At 35.7% G+C, this 18727-nt stretch overlaps 1 protein-coding gene across 5 annotated transcripts in view; it reads left to right on the top strand.

Annotated features, from left to right (window-relative positions):
- The window catches only part of LOC100682968 (zinc finger protein 420), a 52309-nt gene that overhangs the window by 3331 nt on the left and 30251 nt on the right, over nt 1–18727 (top strand). For 2 of the 5 annotated variants that reach the window (XM_038529049.1, XM_038529050.1), the window contains exons 3-4: nt 13778–13866; nt 15092–15241. In XM_038529049.1, the coding sequence (XP_038384977.1) occupies nt 15121–15241 (121 nt within the window). In that variant the 5' untranslated portion in view covers nt 13778–13866; nt 15092–15120. The remainder of the gene's footprint in view (nt 1–13777; nt 13867–15091; nt 15242–18727) is intronic. The other 3 variants (XM_038529047.1, XM_038529048.1, XM_038529051.1) reach the window with 2 other exon arrangements.

The raw sequence follows: 18727 nt of genomic DNA, 5'->3' as shown, positions 1-18727 counted from the left end.
TGCCACTCTCGCTTTCTTTTCATTTATGTTAGCATGAAATATATTTTTCTATCCCTTTATTTTTTACCTGTTTGTGTTCTGATGTTGGAGCACATTTCTTGTTGGCTGCATTTAGTTGGATCTTGTGTTTTTATCCAGTTTGACGATATCTGTCTTTTTTTTTTTTTTTTAAGATTTTATTCATTTATTCATGAAAGATACAGAGAGAGAGCGAGGCAGAGACACAGGCAGAGAGAGAAGCAGGCTCCAGGCAGGGAGCCTGATGTGGAACTTGATCCCAGGACCCCAGGATCATGCTCTGGGCGGAAGGCAGGTGCTAAACCGCTAAGCCACCCAGGGATTCCCCAACAATTTCTGTCTTATAATTATTTATGTTATTTAGTGTGATCATTGATGTGGTTTTGTCAAATGCATCATTTTATCCCATCTGTTCCCTACTCCCTTTTCTTTCTTTTCTGCTGCCTTTTGAATTGGGAGAGTTTCAAACTAACAATAGCCATATTTTAACTATCTGAATACAGAAAAACAAGACTTCTTGGGAGTTCAATAGGATATTATGTATTCTATAGTTAGGCTCATTTGTTTCATCTTGCTATCTACTTTTAGTGATTGTTTTTCCCCACTTTGATTTAATTTTATTTTAAAATTATATAAAGTATATACTTATTTTCAAAATCAAAACTACAGAACAAGGTGAATGCAGAGAAGTCCAGTGTTCATTCCTGTCCCCTTCACTCTGTTTCCTTTTTCCCTGTGTAGATAACTACCTATTCTCTTTGGTGTATTCTTCAATTTTTAAAAAAATGGCCTATGTTTATGTGTATGTGTTTGTATGTATACATATGTATCCATACATGGACACATTTATTTTTTACATCACCATTCTTAATTAAAAAAGGAGTATTCTATACACTACATTTTGTTTTCCTCACATGTTTAATGTATCCTGGAGGTCATTCTTAGCGGCCCACAGAGATCTTTCTTATTCTATATTGTAATTACCTATTCTGTTGTGTGAGTGTAATAATTTACTCACCCAGTCATCTGTGAGTGGGCATTTGTTTTTTTTTCCCCAGTACTTTTCCATTATTAATATAGCAATCAATAACAGTATGTATGGTTTCTATTTGTAGAGGTTTATCTTTGGGGCAAATTTCTAGAAGTGGCCTACTTTGTTTATTTTAATGTTTTTGACATAAATTCTACCTGAATCACAACTCTTGAATAATAATAAAATGGGTACATTTCCTTATTTTTCCCCTTCCCCATCTTTTTCTCCATTACCCAAGTTAAAAAAAGTCTTAGAGGTTTTTTTACTGTTAAATATTCTTTTTCTCAGAATATATTGAGCCTTTTTTTAACCATTGCATATCCTTTTAAAAAATTTTTACAAAGCTATTATTTCCTGATATCAAAGTAGTTTTCTGATATGAAAGTAGTACATGTTTGTTGGTATGACTTAGAAAATACAAAAAGAAATAAGAAAATAACAACTACTCAAAAAGTCTCATTTAGAATGAATCATAGTTCATATTTGGAATCTATCCTTCAAGTCTTTTTTTTTAACTTTTAATTATAGAAAAATTTAAACATGTATGAAACTAAAAAGTATAATGTAATATATCCCCATATACCCTCCCCATCACTAAGCTTCAGCAAATACAATTTATAATTAAACATGTTTCATCTATAGAGCCACCACTCCTTCTCCTGACCAAAAAATGGATTATCTTGGAGTAAATCCCAGATATGTAATTTCATCCACAAATATTTTAATATGTATTTCTAAAAGATAAGAACTTTATACTTAAAAAACATAATCACAGGACATCTGAATGGCTCAGTTGATTAAGTGTCTGACTCTTGGTTTTGGTTCAGGTCATGATCTTGCAGCCATGTGATTTAGCCCTGCATCAAGCTCTGAGCTCAACGTGGAGTCTGCTTCAGATTCTCTTTCCCTCTCCCCTCCCATTCATTCTCTCTCTTTCTCAAGAAATAAAATCTTTAAAAAACATAACCACAATATCATCACTATAAAGAACCCCACATTTAATACCTTATTAATATTATGAAAAAGCAAGTTAGTGTTCAGATTTCTCCCATTGTCCATAAATACTTGTAGAATTAAGATCCAAACAATGTCCATTTAGTATAATAGTGTGATATGTTTCTTAATCTTGATCTTAATCTTTCTTTCTCTTTTCTTGCAGTTTATTTGTTCCAGCAACAGTTTTCTTATAGAGTTACCCATATTCTGGATTTTGTTGGTTGCACATGTGTGGTGTCATTTTACATGTTCCTGTATTCTAAACTGGCATTTAATTCTAGAGACTTGATCAGGTTTACATTTTTTTGTGGTTTTGCTTGTTTGCTTTGCACTAATTCTTCATACATAATGGTGTGTGCTGCATAACATTTGGCTGCTTTTCTTTATGTGATATTAACAGCTATTGGTTATTTTGGAATTTATTATTTTATCAGTGTTACAAGATATTCTAATTCTTTTATTTCTTCTGCATTTATTAGTTGGAATACTTCCCTAAAGGGAACTATCCTCTCATCAATGTCTTGGTTACTCTGAGGTATAGCTTATGTGAAAAAAATCAGGATAAAAGCTTGCTTTTGCTCATGATTTCTCAGCATCTTCCAAAGTTTATCCTATGTTTTCCTTTTAAATTATTACCATGAACTTGCAAATTTAAATATATTTGATATGTTTCAGACCATAGCAGTTATTGTTTTTATTAATACTCAGATTGTTCCTCTTTGTTTATGGGATCCTCTTTACTCCCTCTGATTTGGCTCCTTTAGGATTCTGTGGCTCTGGTCCTTGAAGTAGGAAAAGCCTTTTGTCTCGTACCCTGTTGGCAATGAAAAGATTCCCTACATCTGTGCTGATCCATCTGACTGTCTGCGGTACTGTTCCATGGAGAAATATAGAACAGCTGGGGAGCCAGTGCTTTCTTTGGGTTAGCCTCTTTTTGTACTTAGAGATTAGTAAGTGATTAAAAGCTGACTGTTACTTTCATTTTGGGTTGTTGTCTTAGTTTTTCTGACATCTTGGCAGCTCAGCTCTTTTCAGCTCAGCTTTTGACAGTTTGGCGTGGTATTCTTGACAGTTGAGTGTGGTGTCAGTTTTGTCAAGGTACTTGATAGTGTTGTATGTAAATACTCTATCTCATTAATCTCATTTTTATCTACTTGTTCTGATAGTTGCTGAAAAATATTAAAATTTCCAAATCTGATTGTGGATTTGTCCATTTCTTCCTTTAGTTCTATTAGTTTTTGCTTCATATATTTGGTGCTTTGTTATATCTCTACACATTTAGGATTTCTGTGTCTTCTTGATTAATTTATCCTCTTTATCTTTTGTATTAGTCTTTGTCTTGATCTCTTTTTTGTCTTTTATTATTAATATGAGTGCATAGGCTTTCTTATCCTTAGTATTTTTGTGGTAGATCTTCTTCCACCATTTTACTTTCTCCTTTTTTTTTTAAGTTTTTATTTAAATTCCCATTAGTTAACATACAGTGTAATAGTAATTTCAGGTGTATAGTATAGTGACTCAACACCCAATGCTCATTTCAGCAAGTGCCCTCCTTAATCCTCATCACCTATTTTATCAGTCTCCCCACCCACTTCTCCTCTGGTAACCATCAGTTTGTTCTTTATAATTATAATTATATTTATAATTATAATTATATTATAATTATAATTATAATATTAATTAAGTCTTTCTTGGTTTGCCTCCTTCTTTTTGCTCCACTTTGTTTTTTGTTTTGTGTTTAAAATTCCATATATGAGTGAAATCATATGGTATTTGTCTTTCTCTTATTTTGTTTCATCTAATACTCTCTAGCTCCATCTGTGGCCTTGCAAATGGCAAGATTTCATTCTTTTTATGGCTGAGTAATATTCCATTGTGTATATATACCACATCTTTTTTATCCATCAATTGATGGATACGTGGGCTGTTTCCATAATTCAGCTATTGTTGATAATGCTGTTTTAAAAACATCAGAGTGCATTATCCCTTTGAATTAGTATTTTTGTATTCTTTGGGTAAATACCTAGTAATACAATTGCTGGGTAGCTCTATTTTTTTTTTTTTTTGAAGATTTTATTTATTTATTCATGAGAGACACACAGAGGCAGAGACATAGACAGAGGGAGAAGCAGGCTGCTCACAGGGAGCCTGATGTGGGACTTGATCCCCAGACCCGGGATCATGCCCTGAGCCAAAGGCAGACAGACACTCAACCGCTGAGCTACACAGGCATCCCAAATAGTTCTATTTTTAACTTTCTGGGGAACCTCCATACTGTTTTCCACAGTGGCTGCACCAGTTTGGATTCCCACCGACAGTGCACAAGGGTTCTCCTTTAACCACATCCTAGCCAACACCTGTTGTTTCTTGTATTGTTGATTTTGGTCATTCTCACAGGGATGAGGTGATATGTCATTGTAGTTTTTTTTTTTTTTTTTTTTTTTTTTAAATTTTTATTTATTTATGATAGTCACACAGAGAGAGAGAGAGAGAGGCAGAGACATAGGCAGAGGGAGAAGCAGGCTCCATGCACCGGGAGCCCGATGTGGGACTCGATCCCGGGTCTCCAGGATCGCGCCCTGGGGCAAAGGCAGGCGCTAAACCGCTGCGCCGCCCAGGGATCCCTGTCATTGTAGTTTTGATTTGTGTTTGCCTGATGATCAGTGATAATGAGCATCTTTTCATGTCTCTCTTGTCTTATATTAAAACAAGTACACAGGCTTTCCTTATGCTTAGTATTTGTATGGTAAATTTTCTTACACAACTTTACTTTCAACCCACCTGCCACCTGAGTCTTCATACTTAAAGTGTATTTCTTTGAAATTTGCTTTTTTCTTTTGTCTTGACATTGTCTCTTTTTTATTTTTTTTATTTTTAAAGATTATTTTCATGATTAAATGTCTATAATAGCATATTGAGTAAAACAAAGTACAGAGAAACCCATACAGGGGAATTCATCCAAGGAGTTGGGTAGATGTGGAGTACCCTAAATACATTGTCCTTTAGTCTGTATGTAGCACAGTGGTTTCTAAGAACTTAAGGTAATAAGATCTGCCTCAGTGAATGCAAAGTATTTAGCATATGACATTGTCTTTTAATGGGAGTAGTTGGACTATTTACCAGAAAGGTAATGACAATTTATTTTAATCCCTGCTGTGGACAGGAGCTCCCCAAATATCTCTAAATAAGTGTTTGGCACATTTTACAGTTAGTTTATTTAAATTTCCCAGTGTCTTTAGCTCTGTGATGAATTTAAAAGAAACTATGATTTTTAAAAATCTTATCTGAAGTATTTTTGGTTGTTAAATGAGCACAATTATCTATTGAGCTTTCTGCATCTGGAAGAAGTAGAATTTTTAATTAAATGTTTATTGAATATCTGTATCATTGATTACTGTAAGGGCAGTGGTTCTCCCTAGAGGATGTTTTAGAAATATATCTGTGTGCTTTTGAATGTTAAAATAACTGAGTTGAGGGTGAAGTCTTCTGGCTTTTGAAGGACTGAAGCCATGGATCTGGGTTATAGAGTAGATGACTTTTTTATAAAAAGATATGTAGTAAATACTTTAAGATTTCTGGGCCAGATGGTCTCTATTGCAGTTATCTGACTCTGCTACTGGAGTGTGAAAGTAGCCAAAGACAATTTATAAACAGTTGAGTGTAGATGTGTTCCAATAAAGGTTTATTTACAAAAACAGTTTGTTGGTGGGCAGTAGTTTGCTAACTTCTAATCTAGATACTCTGCAGTATACAGCAGATAATTGTTCTGTGACCTGCAAAATGCAGACCATAGCTGGGAAAAAAAAATGTGTTTATAATAATCTTGGTCTAGAACTTCTCACATAAAGCATTATTTTTGCATGATATTTTACACACTGCTGAGTTTATGTTACTATTATTGCATGATTTTACTATTAGCTAAATATTCCAGGAATGCTTGAGAATGATTGAGAAAAGACTCTACTTTGTTTTATTTGGAAATACTATGACATTTTTAAAAAGGTCACAGCACTGATGGCAACACTGCTTGTGATATTTTCCTTACCACTACCACATACTTGTAGAAGCCTACATTTGTAGATAATAAATTTCATTGAGTCTATAGATATATGAACACATCACACACATACAAATATATGCATACATATACATACACATACATAGACTTTCAAAATGTCAAATGTTAATAAAAGTTATCAATAGTACTAACTTGAAGACTTCTGGGTAAGATGCCAGAGTATGAGGACCCTAAGCTCATCTCGTCCCATGGACACAAACTAGATAATACCCACATCAGTGTAAATAACCCAGAAAAATGACCTGAAGACTGAGAGAACAGACCCTCCACAGCTAAATGTAACAGGCCACATTTGAAGAGGGTAGGCAGATAGGGATACAGTTGAGAGCTAAATGAACCAATAGGACTGTCTGCAGGAAGGAGGGATACTGCAGGCATGTAGGGGGAAAACAAACAAATCCCTACACCGAGCATCCCATGTATGGGTGCCCACACGGGGAGATGAATCCCCTTGGTATTTGGCTTTGAAAATGAGAGCGGCTGGATTTCATGAGTCTTTGCAAACAGCAGGGCGTAACACCTGGAACTTTAAAAATCAGTAGGCGTGTCTCTGGGAGAGTTGGAAGGGTGAGAGAAAACTAAGTCCCTGCCCTTAAAGAGATAGCACAACAAACAGCAGCCCCATGGAGATACAGCACAGAGGTAGCAGTTTGAAAAATACCTGGGGTATGTGGGAGAGAGGTTTGTCTACTGATCTCAGAGCTTGTGCTGGAAGAGTAGGGATCATTGGGAGACATCTCTAAGAATAAAAGAGCTTGCAGGCACCATTTTCTTTCCCCATCCCCTAGCCTAGACACACAGATACCTATAGGAAACAGTGCAATACCAGTATTTGCTACATAACTTGCTAATGGTGGCCCTAGCCCCTGAATACTTCTGCGGCTCTGCATCTTACAGCCAGGCCTCTACTCTGGGTCTCTTCCCACAGCTATAAACTTTGCTAACACCCTGCAACCTATACCTGAATACTCCTACAGATCTGCTCCTCCAATATGCCAGGCTAGAGCTTATCTAAAGTGGTGCCACAAGTGTGGCAGTGTGCAAGCATTCTCAACATGGCCCAGCAACCACTCTAATGTGACTCCTGCCTGGAGGAGAAGGGAAGATAACCACATATCCCAGTCCAACTCACAAGGCTATCAGCTGATTTTTCAGCAGAAATTTAGCAGGCAAGAAGGGAGTGCTGTCATGATGAGATGAGCACTGGGCGTTATGCTATGTTGGCAAATTGAATTTAAATAAAATATTTTTAAAAATAAAAATTATTAAAAATGGGTGAAGAATTGGGGGTGGGGCAGGCAGAAAGAGAGAGTGCCATGATATATACTGAGTCCTAAATGAAAACCCTGCAGCCAAGAATATTCTGTCTGGCAAAGCTATTGTTCACAATAGAAGAAGAGATAAAGAGTTTCCCAGACAAAAGAAATTCATGACCACTAAGCCAGCCCTATGTGGAATGTTAAAAGGGACTCTTTATTTATTTATTTTTTTAAAGGGACTCTTTGAATGGAAAGGAAAGACTATAAGTAGGAATAAGAAAATAGGAAGAGCAAAAACAGTAAAAATAAGTGTATCTGTAAAATCAGTTAAAGAATTCGCAAAAGAAAAGGATGTAGGGCACCTGGGTAGCTCAGGGGTTGAGCATCTGCTTTGGGCTCAGGTCGTGATCCCAGGGTGCTGGGATCAAGTCCTGCATCGGGCCCTTTGCAGGGAGCCTGCTTCTCCCTTTACCTGTGTCTCTGCCTCTCTCTCTCTGTATCTCTCATGAATAAATAAATAAATAAATAAATAAATAAATAAATAAATTTAAAAACCAAAAGGATGTAAAGTATGACATACCTAAATCAGGGAGAGGGGAAGGAGTAAAGAATGGGTTCAAACTTAAGCAACCATCAACTTAATATAGACTACTATATTCAGAAGATGTTATACACAAAGCTAATGTTTACAAAAATCAAAAACCAGTAATAAACATGCAAAAATAAAGAGGAAGGAATCCAAGCATATCACTAAAGAAAGCCAACAATGAGAGAAGAGAGCACGAGAAGAAAGGAACAGAAAAGACCTTTGAAAACAACCATAAAACAAGTAATGAAAAGGCAATAAAGACATACTGATCAATAGTTACGTTGAATGTACATGTACTAAATGCTGCAATCAAAAGGAATAGGGTGATGGAATGGATAAAAAAGCAAGACCCATCTATATGTGCTCACAGGAGACTCATTTCAGACCTAAAGACACATGCAGATTGAAAGTGAAGGGATAGAGGGGCACCTGGTTGGTTCAGTTGCTTGAGCATCCTGACTCTTGGTTTTGGCTCAGGTCATGATCTCAGGGTTGTGGGATTGAGCCTGTGTTGGTCTCCATGCTCAATGTGGAGTCTGCTAGTCCCTCTTCTCCCACTCCGCCCCTCTGCCTCTCCCTTTACTCACTCACTCTTGTGAAGGTGCACACTCTGTCTCTAAAATAAATAAAATATATGCATATATTTTAAAGTGAAGGGATAGAAAAGCAGTTATGTAAATGGAAGTGAAAAGAACATTGGGATAGTAATACACAGAACAAAATAGACGTTAAAGCAACAAAAAGTGTAACAGGAGACAAAGGACACTAACGATAAAAGGAACAATCCAACAAGAATATGTGCCAGTTGTAAATACTTCTGCAACAAACATGGGGGCACCCAAATACATAAAGCAGCTAATAACAAACATAATGGAAAATGAGGTAATTGATAGTAATACAGTAATAGGAGGTTTTACCATTTCACTTAAATCAATAGATCATCTCAAAGAAAATCAACAAGGAAACAGTGGCTTTGACAGACACGTTGGACCAGATAGATCTACAGATATATTTAGAACACTCTATTCTAAAGCAACAGAATACACATTCTTTTCAAATGCACAAGGAACTTTCTCCAGAAATAGATTACATATTCGGCCCCCCAAAAAGGTCTCAACAAATTAAAAAGACTGAAGTCATACCATGGGATTTTTCCAACCACAATGCTGTTAAACTAGGTATCACCCATAGGGAAAAATCTGGAAAGACCAGAAATACATGTAAGTTAGATAACATGCTACTGAACAACCCAAATGTGTCGTGCAAGAAATCAAAGAGGAAATCAAAAAACACATGGGGACAAATGAAAATGAAAACACAATGATCCAAAATCTTTGGGATGGAGCAAAAGCTGTTCTAAGAGGGAAGTTGATAGCAATACAGGCCTAACTCAAGATGCAAAAAATCTTAAATAAAAAAACCCAAAGTTACACTTAATGCAGCTAGAAAAGGAAGAACAACAACAACAAAAACCCCAAACCAGTAGAAGGAAGGAAATATTAAAGATTAGAGCACAAATAAATGGAATAGAAACAACAACAAAAAAAAACCAATGGAATAGATCAGCAAAACCAGGAGCTGGTTCTTTGAAAAGATCGACAAAACTAATAACTTTTAGACTCATCAAAAAGAAAAAAAAAATGAGAAGACTCCAAACGAAGTCAGAAATGGAGGAGATATAACTGACACCACAGAAATACAAAGAATTACAAGAGAATATTATGAAAAATTACATGCCAACAAATTGGACAGCCTAGAGGAAATTGAGAAATTCCTAAAAACATAAAACTTCCCAAAACTGAATCAGGAAGAAACAAAATTTGAATAGACTGATTACCAGCAATGAAATTGAATCAATAATAAATTCCAATAAACGTCCAGGACCAGATGGCTTCATAGGTAAATTATACCAAACATTTAAAGAACAGTTAATACCTATTCTCAAACTATTCCAAAACACAGAAGAGAAAGGAAAACTTCCAAATTCATTCTCTGAGGCCAGCATTACCCTGATACCAAAACCAGATAAAGGCACCATTAAAAAAAAAAAAGAGAGAACTACTGGCTCATATCCCTGTTGAACATACATGCAAAATTCTTCAACAAAATACTAGAAAACTGGATACATTTATAAAATCATTCACCATGATCAAGTGAGATTTATTCCCAGGATTCAAGGGTTGCAGTATTCACAAATTAATCAATGTCCTATATTACATCAATATGACCAAGAATAAACACCATATAATCATTTCAGTAGATGCAGAAAAAAGCATGTGACAAAGTACAATACCCATTCATGATACAAACCCTCAACAAAGTAGGTTTAGAGGGAACAATCCTTAACATAATAAAGGCCAAATGTGGAAAAGCCACACCTAACATCCTACTCAGTGGCAAAAACTGGGAGCTTTTCTCCTAAGATCAGGAACAAAACAAGGATGTCCACTCTCTCCATTTTTATTCAACATAGTACTGCAAGTCCTAGACACAGCAGTCAGACAACAAAAAGAAATAAAGGACATCCAGATTGGCAAGGATGAAGACATTCACTTTTTACAGATGACATTATATATAAATATATATATACAGATATATATTTATTTAACATTTATATATATATAAAACCTGGAAGACTCTACCAAAAAACTACTAGAACTGATACATGAATTTAGTTAAGTCACAGGATACAAAATCAATATACAGAAATCTGTTGCATTTTGACACACTAATAATGAAGCAGCAGAAAGAGAAGAAAACAGTCCCATTTAAAATTGCAACAAAAAGAATAAAAGATCTAGGAAAACTTGACCAAGGAGGTGATAGATCTGTACTCTGAACACTTTAAAATTGATGAAAGAAATTGAAGACAACACAATGGAAAGATACTTCATGCTCATAAATTGTGAGAACAAATATTAAAATGTCCATACCATCCAAAGCAATGTACGGATTCTTTTCTTAAGATGATTTTTTTAAATTTTTTTGAGAGAGAGTGCGTGAGCTCAGTGGGGCAGAGGGAGAGGAAGAGAGAATCATCAAGCAGATTCCCCTCTGAGCATGGTATGTGATGTGGGGCTTGATATCAGGACCCTGAAATCGACCTGAGCCAAAATCAAGAGTTGGACCCTCAACCAACTGAGCCACTGAGGTGTCCCCAATCTACAGTTTTCATAGAATCCTTATCAAAATATCAACAGCATTTTTCACAGAACTAGAGCAGATAATCCTCAAATTTATATGGAACCACCAAAGACTTCCATTAGCCAAAGCAATCTTGAGAAAGAACAGAGCTGGAGATACCACAATTCCGGATTTCAATATATACCACAAACCTATAGTAATCTACATAGTGCAGTACTGGCAGGAAAACAGATCAGTGGAACAAAATAGAGAGCCCAGATATAAACCCATGATTATATGGTCAATTAGTCTTTGACAGAAGAGGCATGGATATGCAATGGACATAGTTTCTTTAACATATGATGTTTGGAAACCTGGACAGCCACATACAAAAGAATGAAACTGGACCACTGTCTTATACAATATGCAAGAATTTAAAAATCAGCTAACCTAAATGTGATACCTGAAACTAAAAAAAATAATAATAAATAAATAAGTAGCACAGACAGTAATTACTCTGACATCAGCCATAGCAGCCCATTTTGAATATGTCTCCTGAGGCAGGGGGAAGCAAAACCAAAAATAAAATATTGAGATTATTTCACAATAAAAAGCTTTTGCACAGCAAAGGAAACACCAAAACTAAAAGTCTGCTGAATATGAGAAGATATTTGCAAATGACATATCCAATAAAGGGTTAGTATCCAAAATGTATAAAGAATTTATACAATTCAGCAAAAAAAACACAATAATCTGATTTAAAAATGATCTGAAGACATGAACAGACATTCCTCTGAAGAGGACTTAAAGATGGCAACAGACACATGAAGAGATGCTCAGCATCACTCATCATCAGGGAATTCCAAGTCAAAACCACACTGAGATCAACTCACACTTGTCAGGATAGCTAAAATAAGAAATGCAAGAGACAAGTGTTGGCAAGGATGTGGAGAAAAAGGAACCCTTGTGCACTGTTGGTGGGAATGCAAACTGGTGCAGCCACTGTGGAAACAGTATAGAGGTTCCTTAAAAAGTTACAAAGAGAACTACCCTGCAAACCAGCAATTGCACAACTGGGTATTTACCCAAAGGATACCAATACACTAATTCAAAGGGATACATATACCCTTATATTTATAGCAGCATTATTTAGAATAGCCAAGATATTACCATATAATCCAGTAATTCCACTATTGGTATTTACCCAAAAATATGAAAACTCTAATTTGACAAAATATATGCACCCCTATGTTAATTGCAGCATTATTAATAATGGCCAAATTATGGAAACAGCCCAAGTGTCCCCTGATAGATGAATGGATAAAGAAGAGGTGGTATATATAATGGAATATTACTCAGCCATTTAAAAAAATGAAATACTGCCATTTACAATAACATGGATGGATTTAGAGTATAAAGCTAAATGAAATTAGAGAAGGACAAATGCCATATGATTTCACTCATGTGGAATTTAAGAAACAAAGAATGAAAAAAGAGACAAACCAAAAAAAAAAAAAAAGACAAACCAAGAAACAGGTTCTTAACTATAGAAAACAAACTGTTGGTTAATAGAAGGGAGGAAGAGGATTAAGAGTACACTTACCATGATGAGCACTGAGTAATGTATAGAATTGGTTTTTTTAAAATAATTTATTTATTCATGAGAGACAGAAGGCAGAGACATAGGCAGAGGGAGGAGCAGGCTCCCCTCAGGGAGCCGGATGTAGGACTGATCCCAGAATCTGGGATCATGCCCTGAGCTGAAGGCAGAGGCTCAACTGCTGAGCCATCCAGGCATCCCTATAGAATTGTTTAATCAGTATATATTGTACACCTGAAACTAATATAACACTGTATGTTAACTATACTGGAATTAAAAATTTTTTGAACAGTACTTTAAAAAATGCTTACCTCGGGGATCCCTGGGTAGCTCAGTGATTTAGCGCCTGCCTTCGGCCCCGGGCGTGATCCTGGAGTCCCGGGATCGAGTCCCACAGGGCTCCCTCCCTGCATGGAGCCTGCTTCCCCCTCTGCCTGTGTCTTTGCCTCCTTCTCTCTGTGTTTCTCATGAATAAATAAATAAAATCTTAAAAAAAATGCTTAGCTGAATATTATGATCTTATAAATCTGAATTTGTTCAAGTAGTTATAAGTGTAAGCATTTAATTGTGCCTTTTAATTTTTTTTTTTTTTTTTTTTTTTTTTTTTTTTTATGATAGTCACAGAGAGAGAGAGAGAGAGAGGCAGAGACATAGGCAGAGGGAGAAGCAGGCTCCATACACCGGGAGCCCGACGTGGGATTCGATCCCGGGTCTCCAGGATCGCGCCCTGGGCCAAAGGCAGGCGCCAAACCGCTGCGCCACCCAGGGATCCCGTGCCTTTTAATTTGTATAACAGTCGATCATTATCTCTATTTTTGGCATAATGTATATAATTGTGTCATATTATCTATAAATTTTATTTCAGAAATGGTAGAGAAGTTGTTGTAAATATTGTCGTTTTGTATATAGAGAGCATTGAGTTTGATCAGGGTAATAACTGCCACTTGTATGTCTCCCATTTAGTATCTTTTGGTGATGGAAGCAAGAGAAAGGAAGAGGAGAGCAAGAAAGATAATTCTAATTTACTTATTTGGAACTTTGCAAAAAGCGTGGTCTCATGGTTCTGTTTTCTTCTCTCCAGCTCTGCCTTTTTGAGACTCTGTGCTTCTCTAAGCTAGTAATCCAGAGGAGGATGGATCATTTCTTGCAGCGCTAAAAACCATGGCTCAGGTAAATTGGTGTTTTTTGGTGCTCTCTTTAAGAAGTCACTTTTTTACAGAGTATGTGTATGTTTGCTTTCCTTATTTCTGAAATTTCCTTCCTAACTGACCCCACTCAGGAATGTGCTCCTCAGCATTCCATCCCTAAGTTTGTGTTTTTCATCTAGCCTATATTTACATAATTACTCAAAAATAGTTTGGGCATCTCTGACTAGGAGATATGACAAAAGCAGATTCCCTGATTTTAGAAGATAAGGAAGTTTGTTAAATTGCACCACATATGGGAAAATTGAACTTTTCTTTAGATGTAAGTTTTCTGGTTAGACAAGATCATTACTTTTGCCTGGATTCAGTCTCCCTACCTGGCAAGAGCTTATGTTTTGTGAGCTTTTAAGATTGATTAGGAGCATGATTAGAGATTGAGAGATCAGAGATCTTCCCTGGAAATCCATAATTGACATAAAGCAATAATACAGATAATTTTAAGAGTCAACATTATTAGTTAATCCTGTATGCATAAGTTTAGATTATCTTTTCTTTTCCCTAGAACAAGGGAAGGGTACATTTATAGGTGATAAATAATAGTAAGAAAAATCATCATTCACATGCAAAAGTTGCTGAAAATTATAAACTCCCAAAAGTGAGAAATGCTTATGAGATTTTTGTGTAACCAAAATGTTCGAATATGCACACTTAGTAAGTCAGGCATATTCATTATATGGGGCTATTTTGCAGCCTATTATAAATATGCATTAAATTACTGATAAGGAGGAAAGTGCTTATGATGTAATATTCTGGTATGATGATGAACTGAGATTTCAATAATTTCTTTAATTTTATGCAAATTTTATACAGATTTTATAAGACTTTGTGGAAAAACTTCCTGTTATTTTTCTTATTAGAGAATAAGAGAAATTTGCATTTATTGAGAATGTATGATATACAAGATACAAGCATAATTAAAGAGTGAATGATAGAGTATTTATTGTACAGGTTGCCTCTGTATGCTTTTTCTTTTAACTGTGTCTTCTTTAAGTTCCAGAGTATCTGTATAATGAGATGTTCTATATGCAGGAAATATCTACAGCAACAGAAATAATAAGGAACATGTTGGTACTTCAGAAGCATTGATTTTATAGTGTCTCATTTATGTCAATGGCTTTTTGCTGTTCACTCTGAGCTCCCCATCATCTCCCCTCCATTGAAAAAAATATTTTCTTTATTTCCACAATTAGTATTATATTTGTTGTTTCAGAGATCAGTGATGTTCAGGGATGTTGCCATTGACTTCTCTCAGGAAGAGTGGGAATACCTGGACTCTGCTCAAAGGGATTTGTATAGAGATGTGATGTTGGAGAACTATAGTAACTTGGTGTCACTAGTAGGTAAGAAAATGTACCCCTAGTATTTCAGGATTTACCTTTGGAATGGCTGCTTTCTCTGATTGTTTTTAAGTAATTAACTAAATTGCCTCTTATTATTCTCAAAGAATTCTCTTATTCTTATTCTCTTATTATTCTCTCATTATTCCAGTTTTACATTACTGGAAATAGTGGTATTTCAGAGCACATTTGTCTTCTCCACTCTGCAAGTATCATCTATCTTTCTGGCTTCCTTCCTTTCTTAATAATCAAGGAGCTAGATGTGAATTCTGAGACACTTGCAATATTGTCAGAAAAATCAGGCTATGCATTGTTACGATTTATTTATTTTTAATTTTATTTTTTTAAAAGATTTTATTTATGTATTTATTCATGAGAGAGAGAGAGAGGCAGAGGGAGAAGCAGGCTTCACACAGGGAGCCTGATGTGGGACTCGATTCCGGGACTCCAGGATCATGCCCTGGGCCAAAGGCAGGTGCTGAACCGCTGAGCCACCCAGGGATTCCCCCACTGTTACAATTTAGATTGGCTAAAGGTGCTCAAAATATTAAAAAAAAAAATAGACGTAGATATGTATGCTTTTTTTTTTTTACTTATTTATTTATGATAGTCACAGACAGAGAGAGAGAGGCAGAGACACAGGCAGAGGGAGAAGCAGGCTCCATGCACCTGGAGCCCGATGTGGGATTTGATCCCGGGTCTCCAGGATCACACCCTGGGCCAAAGGCAGGCGCCAAACCGCTGCGCCACCCAGGGATCCCATGTATGCTTTTTCTGACAACAGAAGAGCTTATATTATTTATGTAGTAATAGGTAGATCAAGTCAGGTCAACATAATCCATTACAACGAATATATTCTCTTATATGTGTTTTGTAATTGAATATTACATTTTAAGAACTTTGTATTTTACATTGAGTGAATGCACCAGAACATCTTTTATTGAAAAAGAGCTCAGGAAGAACATGTGATTATCTAAGAAAGTGTATTGTTTTTTTTTTTTTTTTTTTTTTTTTTAATTTGTTGAGGTTTAGTTTTTGGTGTAGGATGTAGCCTGTCTTGGTATTTATTCCATGGGCACTTTAAAAGTGTTCTGAACCCAATTTCCAAATGAGGATGTGACATCAGTTGGGGAATTCTAGAATTTTTTTTTTTAAGATTTTATTTGTTTATTCATAGACACAGAGAGAGAGAGGCAGAGACACAGGCAGAGGGAGAAGCAGGCTCCATGCAGGGAGCCCGATGTGGGACTCGATCCTGGGTCTCCAGGATCACACCCCAGGCTGCAGGCAGCGCCAAACTGCTGCACCACAGGGGCTGCCCTGGTTTTTGTTTTTGTTTTTGTTTTTTTCTGTATCGATATGAGACTCTTTATGTCAGTTAAAACTTTAACAAATGATTTTCCAACCTAAATGATCACTTTATTTTTTTGGACTCTTCAAGTCCCTGAAATGTAACTGTCTCTTGCCCATTCCTCTGAATGTTTTATGAAGTTATTGGTTGGTATACTTTCCTTTCATGTGGAAAAAAAGACTTCTGATTTGAGAAGAAAAGCAAGGGCTTTTCAGTACAATCTCTCTAAGGAATCCCACCTAATCACTACTTCTCCTTTTTGGTCTTTTAGGATAGTCCTTCCCACGTTCAAAGGGGGGCTCTTCCTTTTCTCCAGTGATAACCCTTTTATGTAAACTTGGGAGTCAATTTCTTTCTAGATTTTTTTTTTAATATTTAGACTTATATCATTTTCTCTCTTCTTTAAAATGTGCTCATTCATTCAAAATACATTTACTGAGAGACTATTCTTTGCCAACAACTGTAGCAGGCATTGGAGAAATGATGTAGATAAGGTTTGTATTCTGCTACATTCTCATGGGAGAAATAAAAAGTAAGTAAGGAAGTAAAAATATATGTGTATTTGTATTCATATATATGTACATACATACATTTATTTAATAAATATGACAGTTGCAAGTAGTAATAAGGAATATGAATAAAGGTAAAGGAGAGTAGGCAAATGAACTAACTGGTGAATAAGGGTGGGTTATTTTAGATAGGTAAATTTCTTTAAAAATTTTTTTTTGGGAGAGTATGAGCTGCCAGGGGGGAGGGACAAACAGAGGGGAAGAAAGAGAATCTTAAGCAGGCTCTACACCCATTGTGGACCCTGACACAGGGCTCAATTTCATAACCCTGAGATCATGACCTGAGCCAAAATCAAGAATTGGTTGCTTATCCGACTTAGCCATCCAAGTGCCTGTAGATAGGAAGATTTTTTAAAATCCCTCCAAGGAGGCAGTATCTGAGCAATGACTTGACTGATGTAAGGGTATGAGTTAGACCGATCTATGGGGGAACACTATTCTAGGCAGATGGAGTAGTAAGTAAAAAGGTTTTAGGGTGGGTATTTACTTAGGAGGAGGAACAGAAAAATATAATTAAAGAAGAGTGAATGATACAGTAATAAATATAGTTAAGCAACTCCAGAAAAGGAGTTCAAATTTTATTTTTTGAGGTGGTGCTCTCTCACTTCTAGCCAAAGAAAATGCGTATCCTCTCTGAAGGAAAGCAAGAAGGCTTTAGAATTCTCAAAACTTAAGATCAACAAAAGATGAGGTAACAAAGATCATCAAACCCACAAGGAAATAGGTCATAGGTGAGGAATAGATAATCTAAAGAAGCAACAGATTACCAGGCAAATGATTTCAGATATTGATATTATTAGATCTAAATGTAAAATGTTGGTGAAATATCTATATCTATATCTATATCTATATCTATATCTATATCTATATATGTATGTATGTATTGTTGGTGGTGAAATATTTAAGAAATAAGCTAAGTCACAAAAATGATAAGCAATAAGAGATTTTCATAAGGGATCTGATTTGAAGGAGAACCAGATAGGACATTCTGAAAGGTTCTGGTTAAATCTTTCTTAAAAATAATCATTAATAAATTGATAAATGGGCATAAAAATTGTTTTCTTTATAAAACGACAGAGAAAGTAAAACACAGGCCTTGAGTTGGGTACAGATATTTGCAGTTCATATTGACAACAGTGAAATTACCATGGATATAAAAGGCATTTATAGATAAAGAAAAAGATAAATAATTTTTTTGAAAAATTGGGTAAAAGACATTCATAGGCAGTTCAAAGAAAAGGAAATAATAAATCAAGGAGGTGAACAGCTTATACTCTGAAAACTATAAAACACTGATGAAAGAAGTTCAGGATGACACAAATGGAAGGATATTCCCTGCTCATGGATTGGAAAAATTAATAATTATTAAAATGTCCATACTACCCAAAGCAAACCACAGATTCAATGCAATACCTAACAAAATACCAATAGTATTTTTCACAAAACTAAAACAAATATTATCCTAAAATTTGTGTGGAACCACAAAAGTCCCTGAGAAGCCAACAGAATCTCGAGAAAGAACAAAACTGGAGATATTATACCAGTTTCAGATTTCAAGTTATACTACAA

The sequence above is a fragment of the Canis lupus genome, chromosome 1 (genome assembly GCF_011100685.1).
Source record: "Canis lupus familiaris isolate Mischka breed German Shepherd chromosome 1, alternate assembly UU_Cfam_GSD_1.0, whole genome shotgun sequence".
Classification (NCBI taxonomy): Eukaryota; Metazoa; Chordata; class Mammalia; order Carnivora; family Canidae; genus Canis; species Canis lupus.
This window is presented reverse-complemented; position numbering and strand designations above follow the sequence as displayed.